At 38.9% G+C, this 19,802-nt stretch overlaps 1 protein-coding gene across 4 annotated transcripts in view; it reads left to right on the top strand.

Annotated features, from left to right (window-relative positions):
• Positions 1 to 15,232, top strand: part of DCAF6 (DDB1 and CUL4 associated factor 6) — a 90,584-nt gene extending 75,352 nt beyond the window's left edge. For 3 of the 4 annotated variants that reach the window (XM_055801760.1, XM_055801761.1, XM_055801762.1), the window contains 5 exons: positions 3,697 to 3,835; positions 9,671 to 9,827; positions 11,397 to 11,485; positions 13,058 to 13,163; positions 14,790 to 15,232. In XM_055801760.1, the coding sequence (XP_055657735.1) occupies positions 3,697 to 3,835; positions 9,671 to 9,827; positions 11,397 to 11,485; positions 13,058 to 13,163; positions 14,790 to 14,854 (556 nt within the window). In that variant the 3' untranslated portion in view covers positions 14,855 to 15,232. Of the gene's footprint in view, positions 1 to 3,696; positions 3,836 to 9,670; positions 9,828 to 11,396; positions 11,486 to 13,057; positions 13,164 to 14,789 lie in introns of those variants that run through there. The other variant, XM_055801764.1, reaches the window with a different exon arrangement.
• The last annotated feature ends 4,570 nt before the right edge of the window (positions 15,233 to 19,802 follow it).

Below are 19,802 nucleotides of genomic sequence, written 5' to 3'. Positions count from 1 at the left end.
AACAATACAGAAAATGCCCTATTCGACATGTAAAAAAAAAATCTTTTTTAAGGCTTAACTTACATTTTGACATCTTTTTGATTTCTCTCGATGTATCGTATGTAGTTGTGAATCAGTTTGCATCGCAGGGTTTTTGTGGGTTTGGGATTTTTTTTCCTTTGAACTTATGTTGAATTGAAGGAATATAACGGCGTCACTTCTAAATCCCTGTTCCACTCATCTAGGGCTTAATTTAAATGGGCTTTTGATAATTAATTTTACAACAATAAACTTTGAAGGCTTCAAATGTGGCTGATCATACAGGGAAGAGTTATGCTCTGATTCATATCTATATTCTTACTTTTGGAAGTAATATTTAAAAACTGTCTTTCCACAAGGCACACTCCACTGAAGTAATGGGTGTACTGTACGTCATCTTGGACTCAAATCTTACAAAGACTACACACACCACCTTTATTACTACTTTTTGCGCTAAAGTACCACAAAACTTGGTGAAACACACCTAAAAAGGCTTTATACCTGCAGACCAGACAGTAGTACTGAATTATTCTGAAGTCAAGAACACTACCGACTGTATAGGGGCATAACTAAAGAGTTTCGTAGGCTTTGCAAGACTTAATGTTTTCTGTATCGTAAAGCTAATAACATTAATTTATACCCAGAATTTCTCAGGCATCTTGATTTGAGGCCTGGATGTGAATGCATAATACAACCGGATCAATCGGTGGAGTTGCCCGAGAGGTGCAGTGTGTGTAACTGTCTGACCGTAAACGCTCGGAAGACCCCGTGGTTTGGAAGGGACGCAGCAGCTCGCGGTGGGGTTTAGGCTGAACCTTAGCAGTGTACAGATTGCCCAGCGTGCTTCTCTACCTGCCGATGCTCCAAGCCATGAGGCTGCTGTCTTAAGTTTGTGTCGGCACAGACAGGAATTGCTTATCACAAATACGAATGGAAATTTAAAAGCCGTGAAAACAAATAGGTTGAACTATTTAGTGGGGGGTTTTGTGTGATTTAAAAAATGTATAGGAAATCTGTAGATATGGAAAAGTAATACCTCTCCAAGAGAATCCTTTTGCTGTAATGTTCTTTGTTCTGAAATGTCATTAGATCGGGCTCATATTTATCTCTTCTGGAGAAGGCCTGCCTCTGCCAGGTTCCTGCTCTTAGCAGTGTGTTACTGGAGAGCCCGGTAACAGTATCACAGCTATAGCCCCGTGTGCTTGGCTGCTTTCTCCCCGTTGAAGGTAATCATCAACTTTACCAGATCCCTAAATACAAATCCATTCGTGCCTTATAAAATAAGACCCCCAAATCCTGATATAAATTCAGAGCTGAATTTAGTTGAAAGACAGTTTTTAACCACAAGTTCTGCTTCTGCTTTTATTGAAAAATGTGTGATTCTGACTGCTGAATAGTCTTGAGGTGTTTTGTAATGTCTGCATTCAAGCCTAGAATTTAGAAGAGGAGATGAATTTTTCTAGAGACACTTAGATGAAAAACTATGCAAGAAACTACTCTGGGTTATCAATTAGTTATTTTAATACCATCTTTTAATCCCCAGACTTGCTACTGCTATCTAGCAAGTAACTCTCCTGAAAGAGCTAGACAAGTCTGCTGCTTTGTCATTCCTAACAATGTTTAACTTCTCAGATATTTCACTGCACATCTTTTATTAATTAATTATGGTGGATAAATACGCTGCAAATACAAATAGTAGTGATAGTAAGGGAAAAGCTTAAGGCTGGCAGGCGTGCATCTGAAACCAAAAGGGTCTTAAGGTGCTGAAGAGTTGTGTGTGCTGGGCAGTCACTGGTGGGGTTGGTAGCAGAGTAGTTATTGTTACATGATTCTTGGTCTTACACAGATTTATTTTTTTTTTAAATGTACAGAACCAAATATGTACAAATAATCGTTTAAAGTTTCTGTAGGCGTTTTTGTGTAGCCTCTCATATTCATGCCACCCTTCCTTTCCCTTCATACAGAAGTAAACTGGTGAGGAGAATAATCTCATGGTTGTTAAAGCACAGTAGATAAAGAACATGGGGGTTTTTTTTTCCTCTGTTGTATGAAGACTGAAGAACCCTCTTCTTAAATCTGTTGAAGATTAAAGTTGAGGCTTCGTATATTATAAGGACTAACAAACAAATACAGCATATTTATTTAGTGTTGCATAAGAAGGAGGAACTAGAAAACTGCCTAGATATGAGGGGATAGAAAATTCTCACAAAGGAAGTAGTAGTAGTCTGTTTTTTCTGGGATTGTTTGCTAGACAAACTTCTAAAAAAAGTATTGTAATAAATAGTCCGCTGTTAAGTGGATCTGTTGGCTAGCGCTTACAAATATCTTCTAGTTTCTATAAAAAGTAAGGATTAAAATATCTTTTAAAAGCTGAGCTGTATTAGATGATCTGTCAGAGTCTGACAGTTTGTGGTTGATTGCTTGGTTTCTTATTTTTTTGTTTTAAAAAAAATCTGTATTAACGACTCGCATTCATTTTCCTTCTTTGCCTAGCTGTGGGATAACACTTTACCTTAATTTTTTTTGGTCCACCTTTTCCCTATGACAAAAATGAAATACATCTAAGCAGACCACTGGCCGAGAGGATTAGTGATGAGATAGATCTGGTGGATTTTTTTCTGGATACGAGGACTTGTTGGAAGCTTCTCCAGGATCAGTGACTAAACCAGCATACCACATTATTTGTGGACAAATTCGGATTACTAGCTTTCTGGTAGCAGTGTAATGAGGTTGCAAATAGATTCAGTTCTGGCTCGGTTTACATTTCAGAATTGTATACCTTCCTGTAATGGTTGGACTCCTTGCATTCTGCTAAAATCTGCTCCTTCTAGAGAGGGGCATTCCCCTCGGACCGTGTTCAAGACCCCAAAGCTCTAATAGCAACCTTGACATGGAATAAAGTAAGAAAAAGTTAGGTGCAGGTGCTGGGATGTGACAGTTTGGCTGTAGCTGGAATTAGGGGATCTGCAAACTTAAGAGCTAAACAGGAAAAATTTGGTACCAGGGTCTTTTCACAGAAAGTAGATTCCTGGAATTAAACGTTCACAAAACAAAATACCTAATTTAGTTAATTTTTCTCTGTTGTTCTAGGAGATCTTCAACTGTATCCCTCACTGCTAACCTATGGGATATTTGCTACAATAACTTATCTCAAATTGTCTCTTGCCTTGGTAGTAAATTTTAAAGCTGTCTAAATTGTGACTGTTGTCATGCAGAAGTAGTGAAGAGAAACAGATTTAATGGAATTTTGGAAAAAAAATTACACTGGAAGACACGCTAGATCCTTAATAACTTGTTAAACTTTTAAAACTTCTGGTTTAGTGTAGATTTTTCGCTTCAGAGTTTTGCTACCTCGTTATGGGTGGAGGATATCTCTAGCACTGAATAATAAAATAGCATGTGAATTTTACCAACAGCTGAAGTTTGTTCTTCAGAGAGGGAACAAAATCTGGCATCACTTGACATTCCACTGTCTTGCATGCTATTCTTGTTCTAAGCCAGGATGGAAAAAAAATTGAAGTCCGTAATTTTACATTTGAGATAATGTTGATGTCTGTTCCAAACTTATGGAGAGTGTGTGTGAGTGCCTAATTATTATTCTGTAGTCTCTTTTTGATAGCCCATTGCAGTGTTTAGAGATGGACTCTCAGTAGTGTTCTCTTTGTCTGCAATTTATAGACGATCTGCCGTTGCCCGTATTCAGGAGCTCTTCAGAAGGAGGAAAGAAAGAAAAGAAATGGAAGAACTGGAAACGTTGAATATTAGACGTCCTTTAATAAAGATGGTTTATAAAGGTCATCGGAACTCCCGAACAATGGTACAAACTCTTTGTCTGTTTTGGGAACTGCAGAGATTTTATGGACTGAATCAGCATAGCTGCCACACTGATATGCTTGCCAAAAAGGATTTTGTAATGTATTGTAAGCACTTTTTCTTGCATATTCAGTTGGAAGCCACATAACTTCCTCTAAAGGAAAATTAGAATTGGCGTGACTCGTGTGCATTTGAGTTTTCTTGAGTTAAGACTCTCACCCCTTAACTTCCTTTAAAATTTTGGGTATTTTTCTTCTTTTTCATCATGTCTATCAGCCTAAGTGTTATAAAATGTGCCTACCATCAAAATTATGATTTAATCCTCATTTTCCCTTACAAGCTCTTTAAAGTTAAAGATTAAATAAAAGTTTTGAACAGCTTGGAAGGGAAAGTGAGGATTAAATCTTAGTTTTGAAGAGCCTTAACATCTCTGAATTAAAAAAAAAAAAAAAAAAAAGAAATAGTGCTAGTTACTAAATCATAATCTAACTACTAGATACTGTATCTTTTTAATGCAAAATACTGTGTTTTAAGAAAAACAGTTACTGTGTTTGTAAAGCAGTGGTGCATGAGAAACAGTGCTGTTTTCCTTGCTATTTCTTTTTTTGCTTTTTACAGTGTTTTGAAGACATGAAGTTCTGAGTACTAGGTGGTATTTTGGAGAAGTAGTGGGCGTATAATTTTGCAGATGATCTGAGGAGTAGTCCCAGTTACCTCCAAAAGCAATTTTCTAGAGTTTGTGTGAATGGCTTTGATTACACGGGGGAAAATACTGCAGTAAATGCGTATTTCAGTCTACATAAGCAACAAGGCTTAGAATAAACTTTGATTAATGACAAGGAGTTTTGTACTGTGTTGCAGAAGTTAATTTTAATTGCTCAAAACCCCATTAGTTTAAAAGTCATAGCATCAAGTGCTTTGTAGCTAGGCAAGCTTAATTTTATTATCTCTTAAGTGGTCTTAATTGAGTCTCCATCTGTGTATGTGTATTGCATAGATTATTTCATGGACTTTACTGTTTGGTTTCTTTGGGATGTGGTTGGTGTTTTGCTTTTGTTTCACATGAGCACTTACGACAAGGAGCGCACGTAATGACAGATGATATAATTTTCCTTTTTGGTTTCTATGGTGGCAAACTTCATTATATTTTATCTTTTTGATCAAACTAGCTTTCCTGTAAGGCAAGGGCTGATGATATTTCCCTTTTAAATTCGTGAAGGAGGCAGCTTAGAGAGGTCTTGTTTCCTACATACCCGAGCAGCTCAAGGGTAAAGTTGTCTTGTCAATGACGTGAACGTGAAGGGAGAGTGAATTAAGGTTATGCGGGCAAATGGAGTAACACTGGTACTTCCTTACTTTTGAGAACTTAATTGGGCAATCTTACGATTTTTTTAATAAGCATTTTTTAAATGTAATTCTCATATTGTCGGAAAGCAAAAGATAAGTAGTATTGTAGTGGCGTTTGCTGGTACCATTGGCAGGGTTGGAATGTTTCTGTGTCCATCGCACTGATCCCTGCTATGTAACCACTCAAATGACATCGTTAGTGGTTTTGGTGTTCTGGCTGTGACTAGTTTTTCATGAAACAGACCCAAAAGTACAGCAGCTGGAGCTGTGGTGGTAGTGGAATGATGGGGGTGGGATTTCCTGTTTCTCTTTAGCTCTTGGAAGAAAAAAAAAGGCTTGTGTGAGGCCAAACTCCCTTTCTTTTTCTTAATTTTTTTTTTTGCCATGTGCCTTCGGTTCTTTGTCTCTCCTGTCTCTTCCTCACTATTTTCCCCCAGTCCTAGTCTTGTTTCTTTTCCTATCTATGCCATTTTTCCTGTGTTCCATTCACCCCAAGTCCTGCCTCCCCCTTTTAAAATGTTGACTTTAACAAAACTTTTCTTCAATAGAGATCTCTGTGTGTAACTAATAACTGGGATAAGTTGTGTGTGCATACAGTAGAGTTGAGTGCATGTATGAGTTTGAAAACAAATTTTCTAAATGTGAATTTCAATTATGTTGATTTATGTAGTGGCAAGCCTAGGTTTTATGAAATATTTAGAAATGTAAAATCAGCAGTTGCGCAAGAGAATACAAAGGAAGCAGAAAGGCATTGTAATTGAGAATTGAAATATAAAGTTATTTATTATTGGAGATAATTTAGCTGTACTTTTAACAGGATAATGAAATATATATATTAAGAGGAGCTCTAAGACAGAAACTGCCAGAAGGTGTATGTATTGGAAACATGTCTTTCACCACAGAATCCAGGAATGCAGTTTCTCTGGCTTATTTTTAGACATTGGAGTGACTTTATTGCACTGACTGCAGTCATTGGTACTTATTCTATAGACAAAGATCTAGCAAGCCTGAAGTCTAAAACTGGACATACTCACGCTGGAAATGAAGTACATATTTTTAACAGCGGTAAGGGTTCAGCTTACTAAGACGATTCTTTATCACGGTGATTTTTAAGTCAAGATAGCTGGGGCAAAGCAGAGAGCAAGACAATGTCTCTGTCATTTTCTCCAGAGCATTTTCTGGGAAAACTATGCCAAAAGAAAGATGAGGATGCAGGCACTATCCCCTTTAGAGCTTTATTATGATGTGTTACTTGGAAAATAATTTCATAGTAGGATTCTGGTAAATGGTCTCAAACTCAAAATTCTGCCCCTTATGCTGGAGGTTTTCTTAAATACCAAACATTAGGGAATTGTTTTATGCTAAACGTCAAATATTGGACATCATCTGTGTGAACCCTGAAAGCTGCTATGTAGGAAACTTCTGTTTACGTAGGTATCTCATTTACCCACTGTATGTCAACTTAACGAATTTGTAAGAGGTAGTGGTACCTGTTTAAATTGTTATCTTTTTTGTAGGGTCACATTTTTAACTTCTAGGCTCTTTCTCCAGCACAAACATTGGACTATTGTGAGCTTTCAGCTCGCATCTCGTGACTGAGTTTTGACTCTTCTTGAAGCAACGTGACTCCATGTGGCACCCCATCTAACCTCTTACCCTGCAGGTGACGTAGGACAGCAGTGGGGAAGGATACTGCTGCCTAGCCTGTTCCCATTTTAAATAGTTTAGCAATGGTTGTTTTGATGTCCTACTCAGAGTAAAATCATAATTGATTTCTGAATAAGATTCTAATCATTAGTGAGGAAGTGGCCAATTCTTGCTTGCTCTGACCAAATGTTTGTCTTCGTTTGGGTTATGTCTTTTTAGGAAGGGAGGGTAAGTGAGGCCTTGGCATGGGAAGATTGTTCTACACTTAAACCTAATAGTTGCTTCTTGAAAAAAATACTCTAGGGTGGCTGGTTTTGGCTCAGAAATTGAATAAGCCACATTCTTTCAGGCTGTAATCATAAGGGTATCTTGAATGTAACAGGTGTAGAATAATATCAACATTATATTTCGAGGAAACGGATACCTGATACTACTGCTACTTTTTCATGGCCTATAATTTCTCTGTAGTTTACATGATCATTTTCGTTGTAACACTACTCTGTGGCGTAGGGCAGGCCGCTTCAGCTGCCTCCAGTTCCAAAACTCATGAGACTGCAAATCTCTGAAACACTCAAGGAGTCTGGGTTTTCCCACTGAACTAGTAAACACACAATTAAAAAAGAATACAGCATTTACTACACAAGTAATTATTTATAAATAAATCACATTTAAGAAATAAACACAGTATGGTATAATATAAATAATAAATACGTGGATCCATACAAAAATATAATGAATGTATAAATGATTATCAGATAATACATTATCCTTATAGTGGTATGTAATACCAATTTTTGAGGAGATGGATGGCAACAAAGAGGAGAAAAAAAAATCAGTTTTATTGGCTCACTTGTCTCCCAAAGACTTCTTCTAAGCCAAGTACGTGTCAAGGTAGCTATCTTGTCATTGACTATTATCTGCTGTTTTCTTTAGTTCTCGGAATTAGGGACAGGACAGTTTAGCCATTTTGAGGGGAGAGATGGTCACTTCATTAGAGAAGTGGTCACAGCATTTTAGCAAATGCCTATCCAGAGCGACGATGCTGATGAGACTGAATATATACGGAGATTAAGACAGTAGGTTTAAATACCTACTGAGTTACAGCACCGCACACAAGGAAAGAGAAATAGATGATGTACTAAACCATTATATAGTATTCTAGCCTAAAGCATGAGCATGTTGTTTCCTAAAACGCCCCTTTTCTTTTTACCCAGAGGATGATGATGTTCCTCTCTTCATAGGATGGAGAGAAGGCTGTGCGTTGGTGGCAGGGGAAGAAAGGCAGAAGGCAACAGGGAAGCCTTTGCCTTCTCTGTGGAGATGGTCCCCCTGCTCCAAAGAACGCCTTCCATCTGCTCCCTTAGCACTGTCAGAGCCTCCTGGAGAAGCTGCCAGAAGGGAGAAGCCCAAGTGCACGCTGTCAGTGTCACTTCACTGGCTGTGAGGCACCGCAACAAACCATACAGTTGCGGTGAGAGGCGGCTGGTTTTCGGGAAGCCCTCTCGAGGACCTTGGATCTTCTCTTCAGTACCCTTCAGTTGGTGGCATGTCCTGCCCAGCTGTGTTTGCTCACAAACAGATGTGCACACTTTAACTCACAATGCCGTGTTTGTGGATTTCCTCCCATCTTTTCTGGTTTATGAAAAATTCTCAAGTACTTTGTGCATCTTTCAAGTATTTCCTCCTTCAAATGTACAGCTCTCCAATCAGAGAAGTCTTCCTTGAGTGTTTTAATTACAGCCAATTATAATCTAGGGTCAAACTACCATGTTATCAATAACATTATAGAGGAGTTAGCTGTAGGGCAAAACAAAGATGATTATAATTTCTGATGAATGATTAAAAAATGTATATATTTTGTGTCATGCTAGTCCAGTTGGTGCAAAGTAAAATTCCATAAATTGGCCCAAGATGCTAGAATGACCTTCAGTGTGAACAGTTTAATTTAAAAAAAAAAAGAAAAAAAGAAAAAAAATAGTTCATGCTGGCAATGTATTACATATACATTTTGCTGATAGCATGGGAATGCTACTGATAATTGACAAATGTTAGCCATATCACTTCAAGCCTTTTGCAGAGGTGCTTGGATACCTCAACAAAATAACGTTAGGAGCAACCATATAGAATATAATGCATCGTTGATGTGTCGAGAAAACTGTGATGATACTGGTTCCAGCTGCAGGGAGAGATGCTTCTGCTTTCGCCTACTATTATGGTAACAGCTGAAGCTGAAGGATCGCTTCTGCCTGAATGCCTTCCTGGTTCAGTGGCTTATAACTTTAATTTTGGACTCTGAGTAAGAAGTCTTAGTTCTCATCTGATTTATTATAGAAGTGGGGAGAAAAAATTCTGAAGTTTGATTTCATGACCCTTTTTGTCTGTCAGACCCAGTTAATTCCCACCCCTCAGATTTCTTAAGCTTCTGCCTCGTCTCCTCTTTCTCTGTAAATGGAAAATCTCCACCAAGGATTAGCCTGTCACACACTTTAACTTACCGCACTCTTTGCAAAAACCCTTTCACGTACTCCTGTCTCCAGTGTCATTCCTGTCACTTTGGAAAGTGACAGATCTGCTGTCACTTATTTCCAAACTGCTCAGTCCGCCCCAGCTCCTCTCCTTTTTTCTGTTAGCAGCCACTTTGCTCTGGAGATGTAATACCTTCTGAATTTTCTTTTTTTGACCATTCTTCTTTTAATGTTTCATTTAAATTGTCTTAAATGTTACTTCTTCATATGCAGAGCTTTTATTTCAGAGGTAGTGTTATTACAGAAATGGCAGTGTATTACTTGATGTGCTTTCACTAGCTAGTCTTATATATTAATTTTAATTTTTGTTTTTACTGCAGATAAAGGAAGCCAATTTTTGGGGATCTAATTTTGTCATGAGTGGTTCAGACTGTGGCCATATTTTTATATGGGATCGACATACTGCTGAACATCTCATGCTGCTGGAAGCTGATAATCACGTGGTGAACTGTCTACAGCCTCATCCGTTTGACCCAAGTAAGATGATCATTTTTTCATAGTCTGCATGTTCTGGTTATCTGTTGTAAAGCATTTTAAAGCTCAGTCTTAAATTCTTTGCCTTAATGGAGTATTGTAATGATTAGTGAACTATTGTTCGCTTTTTCCCATGTGAATTAGATAATACTGCTTTTAATTGTGTCTTTTACTAATGGCCTGTGGCCCTTAAAACCCTCCTTACTCAATAATGTCTTGGAATGAAAGCATTAGTGACACAGTATTTATAGAAAGTTAAGACGTAATAAGAAGAATTTCCATTTCTTGATCCCCTCAATAAATTAAATGTTTTCCATGATACTGATGAGGGAAATATGGGGTCACTGAAATGCCAGCAATGCTTTGGGAATTGCTATTGGAATCTGGTCTCTACTTGGACCTGTTCAAAAAACTGACTGAAATGGGTGTCTCTTTCTCATTGGCTTTGTGACATTAAAAGAATAAAAAAAGTTCATAGAAATGCTCTTGATTTGTATTTAGGGGAACATATTTATGGAAGAGATGGACCAAAGCAGGGGAAGCAATCATGTTGTCTGACATATAGATGGAAAATCTAAACCATTCTGCAGCTTTTAACACAGGCAAAGAAAGTATTCGTGTTAGTTCTTTTTTCGTAGCTTACATGGCTGTACAGTACCAGTCAGCTGTAAATAAATAAGCAAGTGAAGTTGTTATGATAATACCAGAAGAGGCTGGGTTTTTTTCAGGCAGTTTGTGGAAACATGGAATACTGCCCAACATTAGATAAGCCTTAAACTTTTAAATGTTTAATTGCACTTGTGTTCCTGTACATGTTTGGAGTGTGTGGCCCGGCTGGACACTTCTTTTGGAAGCACCTTTCAAAGTGCCCTGTAGCTTTACTGATTTCTTGGAGTGCGTCTGTCTCCCTATCACACACTGAAAATGTAATGGAGAGGTCATCCTCCTTGTAGGACAGTTAATCTTGTGCAGTTTTCCAGTGACTGAGATCTTTCTATAGAATTTTTTATTCTCTTAGTGGCTTTGTGCAATGATCTAGACGATGTTCTGCAGCTTTTTGTTTCCCCATATTTTAACAAGTGTTTAAAGAGCATCCATTGCTGCTTTATATTTGAATATCAAATATGTTTACGTGAAATACACTGAAATTGTAAAATGTCAAAATATGTTTGAAATTGTCTTGCTTCTGGCTTTGTACCTGGGCCTACACATCCTAAGGCTTTGTTATTAACGTGTTGCTCATCAGGCCATCAGCAGAAATATATTAGTAGTGGATGAGTTTGTTCTTACTTTCTATTCCTACCTTATGTATATTCAGGTGCTTTTAAAATTATTTACAACAGGAGACTCTTGATGTTTGCATGTGTTTTCTTCTTATATATGTATCAAAAAGTATACAATTTATAGCTCAGATCTCATATGGAGACAGTAATTACATAGCTGTGTATTCAGCATGGGAACTGACGTTTGCAAGTCAATGCTTCAAGTGAAGTCTTTTTCTTTAACTCCAGTTAGGTGCAGAAGATAGTTGTAAAGACATAACGCATCTAATTTAGAATTACTTACTTCTAGTTCTGGCCTCTTCGGGTATTGATTATGATATAAAAATTTGGTCGCCGTTAGAAGAATCCAAGATTTTTAACCGAAAACTTGCAGATGAGGTAAGAATTTTTCTTCCTTTTTCACAGTAATGTTGCATCTTCCAATTCTATAAAAGCCTTTGGTGCTAATTCCTGATACAGAATCAACAGAGTTATTTAATGTTCAACAAATGAGCTATAAATAAAAAGCTGCCCCTTTATAAGGGCTAACCTTCCCATCATTGGCAGCAGACGAGGCACTTTGTAGGTCATTAACTCTCCTAGAAATGATACGATATCTGCTATTATGTATGTGAAACAAGTCAGAAAAAGTATGAACAGTTAGATATAGAAGGAAAACTGGCAGGAATTAAGAAATGAAGGTCGTGCGTGTCTTTAAACAAATTAACTGAAGGAAATAGAATGATGTACAGAAGGACAGGGACTACAAAAATCAATATGATTAAATATTCTGTGGCATAAAAGGGAGTTTAGGCTAAGATTGCAGTCTGGGAACTTCATCGAATAAAGCAAACACTGCAAGCTCAATCAGTTATAAAAGTCCATATGTAAAGTTATGTAACACATTGTTTCTTGTGTATCCTCAAAGCAATAACAACAACATATATAACATCTGGCCTGTGATGGTCATATAGGTGATTGCTGAATAATCGCATTTTAGTGATTTACATAGCATAATTTATTAAAATGTTAGATGTTTTTCTGTAAGTAATATGTTAGGGGACATTTGGTTGTGGAGTGGTTTGGGGTTTTCTTGTGCAGTCTCTTGGATAGCAGGGATATTATTTTCCTACCTTACGGCACCTGATCTGGGTGGGAGGAGGGACTGAATGACGGTCAGAATTTGTCTGCACTTAAAGACATTTTTATGCTTAGTTGACAGCAAAAGAACCTAGTCAAAAAGCTGAGAGACAAACTAAGGTGTGGGATTAGAACTTTATGGGAAAGCCAGAAGGATGACAAGGAAAGCACCACGAGGAAGGAAGGAGGCAAAAAAGCTAAAAGTATTCGTTAGTGAATTTTTTTTCCTAGAAACTAAGACAGTAGGAGCTGGCTCTTTCAAGTCATTAGAGGCAAGCTGTAGATCTGTTTAGAAATAATTATGGAGCTGAAGAATATTCCTGAACTGGGATACAGTAATTGCTTGGATTTTCTCCAAAAGTTTCAAGCAGCATGAAGGTAGGAGTTTAGAGTAACCTCATCTCTTTTCCTTCCCACATTCTTGGCCAGCACTGGTGCTAGAACTTTGTTCTCTACAACAGTTCCCATCTGTAACAGCACTTTCTCTCATCGGTCCTTGTTTCGTACAAGATCTCATTTCCAAAGCTTTTTCTCAGTTGCTTATCTTAATATCTACCAGGCACGTGGACAACACAATGAATGATCCTACTAGAATATTCTTTAGATAGACAATTAAATATCTGTAGGCAGAGTCCACTGTCTGACTTTTCTTACCACATACAATTGGTGCAACTGTGTTCAATAGTAATCGTTAAAATACTGCTCCCTTACTGTAATTTTTGACTCTGTGAATGCCTTTTGCATAGGAACTTTGTATCTACAAACACATATTGATGCAGTACAATTTTGTGTTCACCTTTGATGCTGTTTTTCCCCCTTCCCTGCCTCCAGGTTATAACACGTAATGAATTAATGCTGGAAGAGACCAGAAACACTATTACTGTTCCAGCTTCTTTTATGTTACGAATGTTGGCTTCGTTGAATCATATAAGAGCAGGTGAGAGACTTCTGAAGAGCTTGTCCACCACATTGGTCTATGAAATAGCAGGTGGACTGGGGAATTATCAAGATCTTCAGCTATCTGTGGCTACAGTTGGGGTTGGTGAGAAGATTCAAGGGTTATTCAAGGGTCTCTTAATGGAAACTTGGGAATCGCTTCTTCAGTGTGAGACTTGCATCATTTTTGCGGCTGTTATCTTTTACCTCAAAACAAAGAGCAAGAAAAGAACAAAATGTATTTTTAGATGTTACCATACTATCCATCTTGAAATAGCTTATTTGTAACATAGTACTAATTAGATGGTGGAAAACACTTTCTTTACTCAGGAACGATGTTTAAGGTGAGTGTCGTGTGATGGGAAAGCCATTAGGGACGACTGGAATGAGCCTTAAACTGACTGTTATTGTGGGCTTGGAATTGGCATGGGGAGAAGGATGGTGTGAAGGTACAGGACTGTGGGAAATACTAACGAGGGTGCTGGCAGCTGCTGCTGGGGCAACAGTGTTAGGATGTCCCTTCAGCGAAGGGACAGCCCCCCTGGGGTCTGAAACTGGGGATATGAAGGGTTGCATGGAGAATCGTCACTGGGAACTGGTGTTCCTGGATGTTAGTGCTGAAGAAGTTGACTGCAATGGGTTGATACTGAGGATGATGGACAATGGAGAGACATCATACTGGGTAGGAAGCAAGGAGATGAAGTTTTGGGAGGCTGGTATGATGTTTGGGATGGAAACCTAACAGAACCATAGATGAAGGTGAGAGTGACTGTAGATACTGAACTGGGGGACTCCGGACTGGCTTGAGCAGAGAAGTGGGCTTAGTGTGGGGAGGTAGGAAGGAAGCTCTGCCTGGCAGCAGCTGCTGCTCCTTTTTTCACCTCTCACTGATCTGTGAGAGTTAGAGAGCCAGGAGGATGCCACTGTATCCAGCCCAGTGGTATGCCTCGCCACTGCTGTGACTGAATATCTTAGTTTGGTTTTTTTTCTTCATTTGTTATTATTTCTTTGGAGTAAAATACTCAAAGACCTGCCCAACATTTGTTACAACAGTTTCAGCAAAAATCTGTCATTGCTGGGTGGAATATTTCTTAACTGGACAGTGCATGTTGTTTGAGGGATAGATCCTGAGTCAATCATGTTCCCTCGCACATTTCTCTGTTTGTCTTTCTGTAAACACTTACAACAAAAAAGGTACTTTTTCTGATGTATACAGTGACAGAAAGCAATTCCCCACTTTTCTGGAGTATACCAATTTCTAATTGCAGCTATTCTGGTTTCAGCTACCCAGAAGCGTCTCAAACCTTTGTATTTACCATCTCTTTTTAATATTATGCTTGTGTTCATCTTTCCTGTGCTGACAGCTAGTCAGCATCTACAAGGTTTTTCCTTTTGTACACAAATTTCACTTTTATGCCTGGAAGTCTTTTATGGCTTCTTTCCTGTTCTGCTTTCTTGTGATAACATTTCTACCCAGTCTCTGCTGTCAGTCCATACAGACCTTTTTCTACCTTATAACCCACAGCCCCCGTCTATTGTGTATAGCGCAGGGAGATAATGTGTTATAAATATTTACCAAAAAATGAACACTTTGGAAGTTCTCTTTACTTATCTCTGTCTCTTACAGACCGATTGGAAGGTGACAGATCGGAAGGATCTGGTCAGGAGAATGAAAACGAAGATGAAGAGTAACTGGCAGTTGTGTGCAAGCGCCTAGATGTTAATGGAATTTGTATAAGACATTAATTATATTTTTCCTTACAGAGCTTTAGTGCAATTCTAAGGTATTGCTTTTGGATAACCTAACCTTTTGTTTTTGAATGACTGTGTGCATGACTTTGGGAGAGTGTGCAAGTTAAAATAAGCAAAAATGTTTTTAAAATGTTTTGCCATGTATGAGGGGTGCTAGAAGATGCAAAGTGCAATATTTTCCTTAACCTGCAAATGTGGGAGCTTGGATCAATGTTTTAAAGTAACTTTCATTATAGTAAAAACGTTGGTTCAAATAAATTTCTATACCTGCTGTTTGCATGTTTGTTGCTTTCTAATTAAAAGATTTGGTTGTTTAAAGTAGTTTTGTGGGTTTTTTTCTTCGTGCAGCCATTGATTTATAGCCTTTTAACTATAACCTTCATTTTTATTCTTTCTTACAATGTTTGTGAGGTGACAAATACAATTATTCCTTACAGTGAGCACTGGGATTCTCTGTGATTTTGAGACCCCATGCCTCTCGGTTCTTGCGTTTCCACAGGCAACCCACAAATACATAATGCAAAATCGTCTCTCCATCAGTCTTACTATAGTGTCCACTTCACATTCTCCATGCTTGAACCTGTAGTGCTGGTAAACTAGTTGTGTTTCTCTAATAGATCCATCAGTATGTGTTCTTTGCAACAGCAGCAGCAGATGTATCTTAAATTTCTATTGGATTTAGAGTAGAGAAAATTTAATGCAAAGGAACATGAATTTGAAAATTCCTGTGTGTTATTTCCTAGGAGTAATTATTTGGGAAGGAAGGCAGTTCAGCCTGTGTAACAGGCTCTGCTCTTCCTCCATACATTTTTGGATGGCAATGGGGAAGAAGAAGAGAAGGAAGGAAAGCGGAGCAAGGAAGAGAGAGGTTTTGCTCAATGGCTGTTCTTGCCAAGGATGGCAGATGCTGAGCGGCTCCATTGGGAATTACAGAATGCTGGGAAGAATTCTAAATCAGGTGAACGAGGGTACTGGAGGCTTCGTTACTCTGTTATCATTAAAATATGCGTTCATCACGCAATCTTCAGAAACTTTGCTTACATCAACAAAAAGAATTCCCCACACTAAATGAAAAAGAACATTATCAGAACATTCTGATGTCCTGATTCACAATGCAGGCAGGCTGAAAGGACTTGGGGAATGGAAAATAAATCACAGAAATAGAAGGAGATGAGAAAACTAGAACTATTGGAGGAGATGAAGAGAGATTTGTGAGAGAAGAGAAATGGGAATTGTATGGAACTCAGCTGGCAGTAACAGTGAACGTACTTGGGCAAGGGAAGAATAATGTGAGGGGAGAGGCAAAGTGAGAGGAGATGGATGATAGGGTGGTTGGTTGTGTTATTTTTTTTAAAGGAGAAGATAGGAAATTACTGAGGAAGACCAAAGTATAGGAGCTTTGAAAGTGAACCAGTGAAGTGAATTTAGGAAAGGAGAAAATAACTGTTGGGGAGAGAAGGTTTTTGGAGGAGGGTGCCGGGAACAACGGAGGTCTCGGAACACTGGAGCGCTGTGGAAAATGGGAAACTTCACACCCAGAGGAGATCAGCAAAACAGAGGATGGAAATCTGGTAAAGTGTTTGAGAACGTATCTACTGTGAACAAGGGAGAGTGAAAGAAGTCAAGGTAAGTTGTTTGTTTTTTAAGGTATGGAGTGAAAGTAACAGCTAATATGGATATTTGTCATTTCTGGTGACACAAGGACGACTAAGTGGCCTTCTTGTTGGAGAAAGGAGCAAAACATTAGGTTTTCCTCACGACACAGCATTTTGGGCAAGCATTTTTAGATCAGCCAGAATATTTTATGATTTTGTGGTACACCTATTTGGGGAGGGGCGAACACGGTGGTCTAGAACTATTCAAACCTTGCTGCTCATACCACTGCACTGAGCAGAATTTTTACTATGACATGTAAATTACCTTTGGATTTTTATACCAAAGTACTCCTCTCATGAAATTTTAGAGAGCTATACAGTAAATTATTTATAGTGTACTTAGTGTATGTATAAAGTAGGGTTGTTTGCTCTGCTTTAGCTGTTAGCAGTAAGAGGAATAAATCCGTGTTTCTGTTGCGTGGCATCTGTTGCAGTGGTGGACCTCTTCCACAGCTAGGCATCCTGAGCAATTCTGTGCATGAAACACAGTAGTAACACAACGTTTGATGCAGTTGTTAGGTCATCAACAGACGATACTGAAATGCATTTGCTTCCCAAAAGAACGATCGTGTTGTTTCTACAGAAACCTGACTCTCTTTTTATTCAGAAATTACTAACTTCTGCTTTTTGAAAACTAATTCTTTCTCAAATAAGTATATGGAGAGGATACCCTTCGTCTTCATCACTGTGGAAGTCTTTCTAAAAATAAAAAAAAGCTACTTCTGCCACTCTTGCTTTAGTCGTAGTAATTGCTAGCAAAGGGCATAAAATATAGAACTAAAGCAACAGTCTTGTAAATGTCTTTTTTCAGAGTTCCCCAATAAGCACATTTATTCCCCAAAGCTCTTTTATTTATTAAAAGGCTAATTGCTAACTTTAATATCAGATGGTTAGCTGTGGATGTACTGACGAAAAGGAGGGCTGAATCTCAATAAGGGCAAAAGTTTAATATTTGGAATATTTTTCAAACTTCAGTGAAGATTTTCAAGCAGTTTTTTCAAAACTAAGGTATCCATAGTGTTTGCGTTGGGTTTTTTTCATAAACATTTGGGTGACGGGCTAAGTCTTAATTCCTGGAGCTATGCAGTAATAGGAGCTGTTGGCAGCAGTGGGAGGGATGCTGGTAATTGTAGAGTTCGTAGCAGCAAAAGAAAACTTGAAAATGTTATTCAGATGTGCATAGAAATTAATTACCCAACTCACGCTCAAAGCCTCACAATTTTAGAAGCAAATCTTGTGGTCTGGGTCTGATTTCAGACTGGGGGCTGAGGTGGGTGATGCTGCAGGTCCAAGCATGCGTCGGGTGTGCAGGAACAAACACCTGGGGCTGCGGATTTCCCGCTAATTTGATTACAGTCACAGTGATACTTGAAAGCAAAAATGATGGTGTCAGGTATTCTAAGCCAATGAAAGGAAAAGACCCAAGCAACAGACCATAATACTCCTGTTAAGTATCAAATGACCAGCTGATTTAGCTGGCTGAAAGACCTACCCAAAACCTTTCGTTTCTAATTACAATAATAACAGCCCAAATTTGACGGACAGGATGGTGCGTGAGGATATGGGGAGCATCTTATTTCCCTGCTTTGGGGGCTGGAGCTCGTACAGCTGCTGGAGCTGGTCCCTCCATCCTGCATCCTAGGAAGAGCATCCTGACGCGTGCATCCTAGGAAGAGCGCTTACCTACCACAGGGGCTCTGGTGCTACTGAGCTCACCTCTGGCAAGGATATTGCTTAGGACTGTTGCAAAGATCAAATGGGGTTTCTTCGTGTTGCTATGATTCCTGGCAAATAATTTGGTGGCTTGAAGCTTGGCCAGATGGTCGCTGTATGAACCAATCTCTTGGTGAACTGTCAAGGATGCTGAGCCTCTTCATTCTGCTGCTGGCTTAAGTTCTAGTTCCTCGTGACTTCCCCCCGTGGAGGTAGGAGAAGGTTCATTAATGACATCCTGCATCGCTTTTGTTGTGGAGTTCTCTTACTTAAGCAATAGATAAACGTTACAGTAGACTGTTGTGGACATCTTCAGCTCTTTCAGAACATCCCAGCAGGTGTTTTTGAGGAAGAAATTCCAGCAGTAAACATCTCATACAGCTTTTGCTGTCCTTGCACCATCAAAACAGCTGTCATTGAACTGCGTGCACTTGTGTAAGGGCTGGGAGAACATGCTCGGAGATGCTGCCTTGGAAAGCTGACTGGATGTGTCTACAAAGTAATTTTTTTTTTTTTTTTTTTTAATGGAAAGATACCACTGAGCCAGGTTCAGTCTCAAAGGCTCAGACCTACTGCAAAGGCTGTTCATGACCAGCCCCTGGGAATCCTCCATGCTGCAGTGTTTCCCGGGCCAGGCCAAACAGCACTGTTGAAAAATGAGGTGCCAGTTAGCACCTGGAGGGTCAAAGCCCATGTTCCTCCTGGTCCTCAGTCGTGCCCCTACAAGAAGCCAACTCTAAAAGCCTCAGCTGAAGTACAGGAGATGACACAGAAGGCACGTGAGGTCATCTGCCCTGCCAAAATAAGAGATTAATTTAGTCCTTGAAATGCGGGGTTAAATCAATTTTCAGCTGTTTTCATGAATTATAATGTACCCAAATGCCTTTATCTGTATAAGCATCCAGTTTGTCTTCTCAATGACATTCCTCTACTGTTGAGTCTGGGTTATTTTTTTTAGGTTAATGGAGATTTATTTTCCTTAGTTTTAAAGGTTCCTTTTATTATTTGCAATTCCTTTGTTCTTTGGATGAAAAGGTACCATCTACCTTCTCAGTGTCTTTTGAGAACTTTGCCATGCTCCCTTCTAGATTAATTTCCCTTTTCTGGTAAAGCAAACTGAAGTCCAAAAAACACCTACTACTTATTAAAACTACTAAAACCCACAATAACATGTTTTGATAGGAAAAACAGGCATATGCTGCTCTTAAAGCAAGCTCCTTTTTTTCTGATCGTGACTCACCGTATTACCATGCTTCCCTTTTTTTGCAGGAGGAGGGCTGTGTGCTAGAATAATCCACGGAATTTCACAGATTCACAACCCAAGTCAGAACTGATGGCTACTAATTTAGGAAAGTCTCACTTTAGTGAAAAAAAACCTGTGAAATAAGGTTGGTTAATGGGCTTTGTTACTAATTGGAAACCACATCCCAGGGGATCTGCAGCTGTTCTCAAGCAGCGCAGCAGATCATCTCCTTCCCCTCCACGGGATGACTCGGTGCTCAGAGCCCGTTTCCAGTACT

This window comes from Falco peregrinus, chromosome 4, assembly GCF_023634155.1.
Source record: "Falco peregrinus isolate bFalPer1 chromosome 4, bFalPer1.pri, whole genome shotgun sequence".
Taxonomy (NCBI): domain Eukaryota; kingdom Metazoa; phylum Chordata; class Aves; order Falconiformes; family Falconidae; genus Falco; species Falco peregrinus.
The sequence above is the reverse complement of the archived record's forward strand: the minus strand, read 5'-3'. Positions and strand labels throughout refer to the sequence as shown.